Below are 8,979 nucleotides of genomic sequence, written 5' to 3' on the forward strand. Positions count from 1 at the left end.
TCTTCGGTCTCCGCCTCATGAGATCCATCCTTGCTTCGCCATGGTTCCTGATTTGCTGTATCCAGTGATGAAAAAGATGTAAGTTTCCTGTTGCCAGGTCCAACAAGAGAAAAATTGGACAGATGTTTCAAAGATTCCAAAAAGTCATCGGTCACTTCTGATTTGGAAAATTTCCACGATCTTTCAGACTGAAAACGAATAGCATGAAACCGATGGCTCTAAGCAACTTGCCTCGTTTGGAAAATTTCCACGATCTTTCAGACTGAAAACGAATAGCATGAAACCGACGGCTCTAAGCAACTTGCCTCGAATCACTATCTAAATACCCTACAACAAGAGGAAATGAAAAAGAAAAAAATAACACTATATAAGCACAACAAGCTTCTAGCAAGTCTGCAAACCAGCCTTTGTTTGCGTCCTCTAAACATGTCGATCCTCGTAGTCATGCAGTTTTTCATGGTTGCCTCCCTTTGCCTCCCGTGTTCGGCCAACACCATGCATGCAGCCACCTTGTCCGCTGCTGAAATTTCCACAACAAGCGCCACTGACCACCAAGCGCTCATGTCATTGAGATCTATGATCAAAGAAGATCCGTTCCAAGCACTGAATTCATGGGAAAACCAGTCAATCCCTATGTGCCAATGGCGCGGAGTGGCCTGTGGCACGCGCGGCCACCGCCGTGGCCGTGTCGTAGCACTGGATCTTCATGGGCTCAACCTTCTTGGCACCATTTCCTCTTCCATAGGTAATCTAACTTACCTCAGGCATTTTGGCCTCCAAGAGAACCGCTTTTATGGTACCATACCAACAGAGGTTGGGCATCTTGTACAACTCAAGTATCTGAACGTCAGCAGGAACTCCATCGGCAGGGAGATCCCGCCGACACTGGCCACTTGTGTTCAGCTTCGAGTTATTGATTTGAGGCACAACATGCATAAAGGCTCAGTGCCTCAGGAGTTGGCATCCCTGGATAATCTTGAGGTACTGGCTCTTGGGTACAACAACCTTACAGGAAGTATTCCTGTGGAAATTGGAAACCTGAAAGCCCTGAAGTATCTTCATCTGAGAGCAAACCTGCTAGTAGGAGAAATACCAGTGGAGGTTGGAAATCTTAGAAACTTGACCGATTTATATCTTAATTTCAATGGTCTGTCAGGTTCTGTTCCTGCATCTCTTGGAGGCCTCCAGAAATTGCAGATTCTGGATCTATCGGGAAACCAGCTCTCAGGGCTGATTCCACCTTCCCTAGGAAACCTCTCATCTCTACTAGTTCTAGATGTCCAAAAAAATGGCCTAACTGGAAGCATCCCTGAATCGTTAGGAAATCTGAATCTCCTCAACGTCCTTTCTCTCACATCTAATAGTTTTACAGGCTCAATCCCTCACACTCTTGGAAAACTAAGTTCTCTCGTTGAGTTTTATCTGAATGGGAATCAACTCGAGGGTTCTATACCACCTTCTGTCTATAATCTTTCATCCCTCCAATATTTTGTCGTGGAAGTCAACAACCTCAGTGGATCTGTTTCAGATGACTTGGGTAATAAGTTTCCACAACTCAAGCAACTTAGCATAGGCCATAATCAATTTCATGGGTCCATCCCAGAGTCTTTGTGCAATGCTTCAATGCTTGAAATCGTTCAATTGGGTCACACCTCTCTTTCCGGCGTAATACCAAAATGTCTTGGAGCTATGAAGAGCTTATTGGTATTGTTTCTCCAATCTGGTCAGCTAGAGGCAAGGAATGACGCTGATTGGGACTTCATTTCTAGCCTGACAAATTGTAGTATGCTGCAGTACCTAGATCTAGGCAATAACAAACTAGAAGGGGTGCTACCAAATTCAATAGCAAATCTTTCCACAAACTTAATAATTCTCAGCTTGGCAAACAACATGCTACGGGGAAATATACCTGAAGGAATTGGAAACCTTGTCAACTTGCAATACTTGCACTTGGAAGATAATTTGCTACATGGAAAAATTCCTGAGTCGATTGGCAACCTTGCAATCCTGGGTGAACTATACTTGTCAAACAACAGTTTATCTGGACCAATTCCACCAAAACTTGGAAATCTCACAGCATTAAACAGACTCGTCCTCGCCCAAAATGTGCTTACTGGCCCCATACCATCCAGCCTTAGAAGCTGTCCATTGGAGACACTAAGCCTACAATTCAATAAGCTTGTTGGTCCTATACCAAAAGAGATTTTCCTCATATCGACACTATCTGTGGCCTTGCAACTCCAAGGCAACATGTTAACTGGGACGTTTTCTCCAGACGTTGGTAATCTAGTGAGTCTTGGATATCTGGATTTGTCTGGCAACAGGATATCTGGCTTAATTCCTGCTTCTCTAGCTCAGTTTGGAAGTTTGCAGTATCTCAGTATGGAAGGAAACCTACTTCAGGGAACAATTCCAGCATCAATGTCACAGATGAAAGGCCTTCTAGTTCTTGATGTTTCAAGAAACAACTTGTCCGGGGACATCCCAGTCTTCCTCGCGGACATGCATGGGCTCGTTACCCTGAACATGTCATTCAACAATTTTGAGGGTGAAGTTCCAAAACGTGGATTATTTCTGAATGCAAGTGCAGCTCTCATTGAAGGGAACTATGGCTTATGTGGAGGTATACCACAATTCAACTTGCATCTCTGCTCAAATCATACACCCAAGAAGTGGTCTCACAAGCTTGTCATGTTGATCTCAGTAGGCAGCGCAGTTTTTTGCATCATCTTAGTACTATTTGCACTATTTGCACGACGGAAATTGAGAACCAAATTTACAAAGACAAGACAGGTTCCATCACTCCATAGTGGACAGCATATGAGGGTTACCTATGCTGAATTAGTGAGAGCAACAAGTGGTTTTGCTTCTGAGAGCCTCGTAGGCAGAGGAAGCTTCGGCTCTGTGTACAAAGGAACAATGATGAATGGAGATCAGGAAGTGATTGTCGCTGTGAAGGTGCTCAACCTCCAGCAGCGAGGGGCATCTCAAAGCTTTGTTGCTGAATGTGAGACTTTAAGATGCATCAGACATCGAAACCTTGTGAAGATATTGACTGTCTGCTCAAGTATTGATTTCAGGGGTCTAGACTTCAAAGCTCTCATATTTGAGTTCATGCCAAATGGAAATCTTGATCAATGGCTACACAGCCGTCTCCTGGAAGATGGGAGCCATGGGGTGCTCAGTCTCACCCAAAGGATAGACATTGCCATTGATGTAGCTTCAGCACTCGAATACCTTCACCACAATAAGCCAGTGCCAATAGTTCATTGTGATCTTAAGCCAAGCAATATTCTCCTCGATAATGACAAGGTTGCCCATGTGGGTGACTTTGGACTTGCAAGGTTCTTGCACCAGGATGATACTAGCCTCCCAGAGATATCAAGTGGCTGGGCTACAAGAATGGGAACAATTGGATATGCTGCCCCAGGTTTGCCATTAACCACTGATGTTCATCTTTTATGTACCAATTTCTCATTCGAAACTAATTTCACATACATTTCTTTTCCAGAGTACGGTCAAGGAAATGAAGCCTCGGTCTATGGTGATACCTATAGCTACGGAATACTGTTGTTAGAGTTGCTCACTGGTAAAAGGCCAACTGATGGTGAGTTTCTGCAAGATCTAAACTTACATAGCTACGTCGAGATAGCACTTAGAGACCAAGCCACCAACCTGGTCGATCTGTGCTTATTATCTTCACTGGAGGAAGGGACAAAAATGCGAGCTGCATGCATCAATTCAGTTCTGCACATTGGGATATTATGTTCGAAGGAACTGCCAACTGATCGCATGCAGATTGGGGATGCTACGAGAGAGCTACTGGCGATCAGAGATAAGTATCGCATGCACCTATTGAGTAAAGGTGGGTCCATCTAAATGCTTGATGGCGCTCGCTTCATTGTGATCAGTATTCATCATAGTACATCAAAACAGAAGGTGGTGCAAGCTTTGTTGCTGCAATTCACTAGCCAACTAATATGCATGCCTTCTGAATGGAATTTCAACATGATATGGTAATGGTTTGTGAAGGATGGGAGCCGCACAATGCAATGTATCTAAGTCATCGGGCCACCAAAATTTCTAGTTAGAACTTATAGTGTAATTGGGATCTTCTTTATGTTAATATATTTATTATCGAGAAAAACACATCATGTTTTCTCCGTTCCTATCTTGAGGCAAATTTTTGGTAGTTACTGGAGAAGTAAGAATATTGTGTTATCATTGAAGGGAGACTTGAAATTTGTTTTGAAATTTTGATGTTGTAGCTGGATTTTAAGTATCAGAAATTCTAGTTTCAGAACACCCAATGTGTTGTATCACTAGGCAGACGCTCCGACCTCGCCGCATCACACACACTTCTATTATATATTGACAAAAGAAAGTATATACCGACAACGCTTGTAATGATCATCAACTAATTGGAGATTTATACCTTAAAAAAAGCTTGGAGATTTATGCATGAGTTTACAACGCACATTGTGCACTACGTGCTCGAGTGGATGAGGAGACTGGTGCAGAATATGCGTGTTGTATTCTGGGATTTGGTTGACTCTTGACTAATTTTTTTTCTGTTATCTAAAGTGGTTGTAGGGTGAACTAAGCATAACTTAGAATCTGTTGTAGGATCATTCAAAACAGTATGCTAGTACCTTAGGAAAGAGATAATAATTTGACATAAAGATTTAGGGACAAACGAATGAAACAATTCAGAGTAGTATATTAACAAAGCTAGTTGAGGCACTTTATATTTATTGGTAAGCCTCCTTAATTGTCAATATATCATGTACTGAACCACCCAAGAGCAACAAAAGGATTTCGATCTAGAGTTAAGAATAAACATTTGGTTTGGCCGGCATATAGTAAGCATAAAAGGCTAAGCATTTAAGCATGTTTTAGCAACACTACAAGTTCTACACATCGTATTAGTACACTTTAAACAAGACAGTACTCAGTTAAGCGTGTTCCTTGAAAACAACTGTAGCAATCTTGTCCTACTGAACAGATAGGTTTACACCCAAAACATCTACTTAAAAGTAGAAACATTCTAAAAATAGCCATTACTTAATAGGATCATGCAGCTAAGTGCATGGTTACACAAGAACATGGAGGAAATATGATCACGTGTGCCGATTACAAAGGTCTAACTGGCCAACTACAGAACATGAATAGATACCCAAAAAAACAGAAAGCAGATAAAATAATATATTCTATATTAGAAATTTTCACTAACCTCAAGTGAGTGATGATTGAATCCAAACTGGCGGTGACCAGTTCAATCTTGAATTTGAACTAGGGGGCGATAACTCGATGAAACTACCATCTTCCATATTAAAAATAACAACCTGCCTAAGACTAAATCTGTGACAGTAGATATAATCAAGCAAGTCATCCGTGTGGTAGATGCTATTGGGAACCAATGCAGGAAAGTCTTTCACTGGGAGAAGGAACGAGTTGTTGAAACCAATGAACTTTGCATGATCTTGGAGGTTATTTGTTTCGATTATCTTTTGTCCAACAAAATCAATCTTGTACACAAAAATTTTGTCGGCAACCCCTTCTGTTCTCCCATTCTCCTTATTATATTTATCATGCCTCCATATCTGGAAAAAATCTCCCCATGGTGCTTGAACAATATATCTACTATGTGCTTGGTAAGATATGATTGACTTTAAAATGACTTTTACTGCAGCAGAAGTTCCATTTAGATATGATCTTGGATGTTATTTGTTTCAACGAGCTTTTGTTTAACAAAATCAATCTTGTACGCGAAAAACTTGTCTGCAACCCGCTCCTTTCTTCCATTCTCCTCATTGTATTTATCATGCCTCCATATCTGGAAAAAATCTCACCATGGTGCTTGAACAATATATCTACTATGCGCTTGATAAGATATGATCGGATTTAAAATAACTTTCACTTCAACAGAAGGTCCATTAAGATTAATAGAATCAATCTCACCCCTACCACGAACACCATAAAATAAACCATCATTGTTGTTATAAAGTATATCTTGATAAGCCCTACAATTTGGATTTGCATCAATCCAAGTCCATTTGGTGTCCCCAATCCTAGTATAAGAGAGTTGATCCTTTGGCAATTGTACTCGGAGAACTGTGCAGTTTCCATGCAGGGGATCACAAGAAAGAACAACCCTCACATAGAAGTAGAAGCGGGCTTCTTCAAGTGTAAGATGGTACGGCTCCATTTCAGTGTCAAAATCACGAGAGAACAAATCCAAGTACAGAACATCATATCCATCTAGCACGCCTTCTTCAGTGTAGCGCAGTCTAACATTGTTCATGGTTTCAGGTGGGGGCATAGCTATCTCAGCTCCGGTTGCAGGGTTGAGTAGTATGAGATTCGAACCCTCATCCGCAGTGATGAGTCAGCCATAGGAGGAGCCCATGACGTGGCGTGTGCGGAAGGCAGGCTCCGGTAGAGTGACGTGGTAAAGCTTGTTGGTAGACATGTTATGCAGAGTGACCGTGTCAGCATCACGGTCGCCAGATGAGTAAACGAGGCAGGGACTCTGTTTCGACGAGCACAGCCGGAGACGACGGGCCTCCAGATAAATGAGGCGCCAGGATCGACAGACGGCACCTGAGCTGAAGAGATCTGGGATCTCGAGAGTGCCAAAGATCCGGAGGAGCATGTCGGCCTGAAGCTGGGGCCAATCACAATCGGTGCTCCAATCTGGTGAATCATCGGGAACAGAAGCTTTTTCCATCGATTTTTGCAGAACCCACAATTGTGTGTTTATGATATAGGGACAAGGGTAGCTCCGAAGCCAACTGGAAGGTGGAATCAGTCTGCAAAAGGACTTTCAGAAATACTGTGCACTAGGACCTTCAGAAGGATGCTGATTACCCAGAGAAATATTGCACACCTGCACTCATAACCTAGGAATCATCCCAGAAAGCTAATCAGAAGAAACAACTGGACGGAGAGGAATGAATCGGGCGCTCGCGTCTAGCTTCGAGCAAAACCCTAGGGCCCCGGGAATTCGAACGCAGAAGGGTCGAGGCCGAACTGGGTAGCAGGAGGGGGGGGACACGAATTTCACCTGCTCACCTTCGCCGTCTGCCGCTTACCGCCGTCGCCGCCGGAGGAGGAGCAGGAGGGTTCTGGGCTCTGAGATGTGTAGCTGGTAGGAGAGGGCCCATACCTGGCCAAACGGGCCGGCCCGGCACGGCACGCCCGGCCTGTGCTAATCGTGCCTGGCCCGGCACGGCCCGCCATAGCACGTTTAATAGCCGGGCCGGGCCGGGCCGGCCCACGGGCGCTGCTCCTTGGCCCAGACACGGCCTGATTAGTAAACGGGCCGGCCCGATGGCCCGTTTAGCACGCTGGGCTGCACATATTTAGCCTGTTGGGCTGTTTTTAGGCCTATTGGGCTATATTTTAGGTATAAATATATTTAAAAAATCTGAAAATTATATAAAAAAATTAAACGGGCCGTGTCGTGCCGGCCCGCGTGCCCAGGCTCCAGGCCCAGGCACGGCCCAAGGCGTGCCGCGTGCCGGGCACGGCCCGTTTAGCCCGTGCCGTGCCTGGCCCATAGCGGGCCGTGCCGGCGTGCTCGCGGGCTGGCCTGTTTGGCCCGGCCCGTTTGGCCAGCTATAAGAGGGCCGGTGCGCTTCGCTTCCCTTCGCAAGAGCTTTTTTTTTTCTGAGCTAACCCTTCCCAAGAGCTATGCCTCGCCCGTGGTGAGACGTAGCTCAGTCCCGCCTTTGACGAGCGCGCCGCTGGGCTGGCCCATTACTAGCGCTGAGACGGGCGAGATTTCTTCCTTTGGTTTTTCTTATCGGTTTTTTTCACTATTGCATAGGTTTTCTTTGGTTTTTCCCTTTCTTAATCAACAAATTATTTTTATAAATTATGTCAACATTTTAAAAAAAGTTTACGAACATACCTTTGAAACTCGTAACATATTCTTAAATCCAATGTACATTTGAATGGTAAGTAATATTTTTTTAATTAAAAGGAAAATTTTAACATAGCATAGAACTTTTCAAAAGTGTCCAGTGCATTTGTTTGAAATGCGTGAACATTTTTTAATGTCACAACATTTGCTTGAATGCTACCAACACTTTTCTAAATTATGCTAACATTTTTTTAACTTTCTGCCGACATTTTCAAGTTCACGGTTAACATTTTTTAAAAATATATGTACTTAGGAATTTCATTTGTATGCATGTTATTTCTCATTTGCTATTAACTTAGTCATGCATATATATGTATGATCTTAAATATATAAAATTAATAGGTTATTTAATTTATATGAACAAGACGCACATCGTTGTTGTTGTGGCCTTTTAGTGTACCGCACAAAACACTTTTTGTCAGGGTGTCTTGTGTAGTGCAAGTAAAATGACACATTAGCGGCGTTGCTATACTTTAGGTGCACTACACAAAGAAGAAGACCGCTAATCTGACAAGTCGAGGGGCATTTTCAGTAAGTTGAAGGACTCATTTAAGTGTCAGATTAGCTTCAGTGGCATGGCTGATTCGTCGATGACAAGACTCATGTAGTCAAGATCAATATATTCGCACTAAAGTTGAATTTGTAGCTCTAAACATTTTGGACATATGCATGAAATGTAATGCAATTCTGTTGTATGTGTCTTTGTGTAACTTTCATCCTTAGTGCATCTTGGGGCTTCACTGCTAGCATATTGCTAGTAGCGGAGCCCTAATTTTGCTTATACTATATTTTTGTTATCACTGTTCGGTCAAGCGGTGTATGACCGTTATCACAGATGGTTTAGCTAGCCCGTATGTGATGGCGATGTCATTATTGACCCCGAGGCACATATCGGCCACTCGCACGCCAGTGATGATACAATTTGGCCGGTCAGTGTTGTACCGATCTGTGGTAGTGGCAGCCATCAATGAACCCATCCGCTCATCACCTACCTCCCACTCCTCTCCATGTAGCCTTGGATGAACCACATCCCCTTGTTACCTACCCCTGCT

The 8,979-nt window shown here is 43.4% G+C and overlaps 1 protein-coding gene across 2 annotated transcripts; it reads left to right on the top strand.

The window, feature by feature from the left end:
* The first annotated feature begins 411 nt into the window (after positions 1-411).
* On the top strand, positions 412-4,360 carry LOC125544931 (receptor kinase-like protein Xa21). Of its 2 annotated transcripts, XM_048708720.1 has the most exons (2): positions 412-3,430; positions 3,512-4,359. In XM_048708720.1, the coding sequence occupies exons 1-2, from the start codon at positions 427-429 to the stop codon at positions 3,877-3,879; spliced, it is 3,372 nt and encodes a 1,123-aa protein (XP_048564677.1). In that variant the 5' UTR covers positions 412-426; the 3' UTR covers positions 3,880-4,359. The 2 variants fall into 2 exon arrangements, with proteins under 2 accessions (XP_048564677.1, XP_048564676.1); XM_048708719.1 differs by having other exon boundaries at positions 412-4,360.
* Positions 4,361-8,979: the final 4,619 nt, after the last annotated feature.

The sequence above is a fragment of the Triticum urartu genome, chromosome 3 (assembly GCF_003073215.2).
Source record: "Triticum urartu cultivar G1812 chromosome 3, Tu2.1, whole genome shotgun sequence".
In the NCBI taxonomy this organism is placed as follows: domain Eukaryota; kingdom Viridiplantae; phylum Streptophyta; class Magnoliopsida; order Poales; family Poaceae; genus Triticum; species Triticum urartu.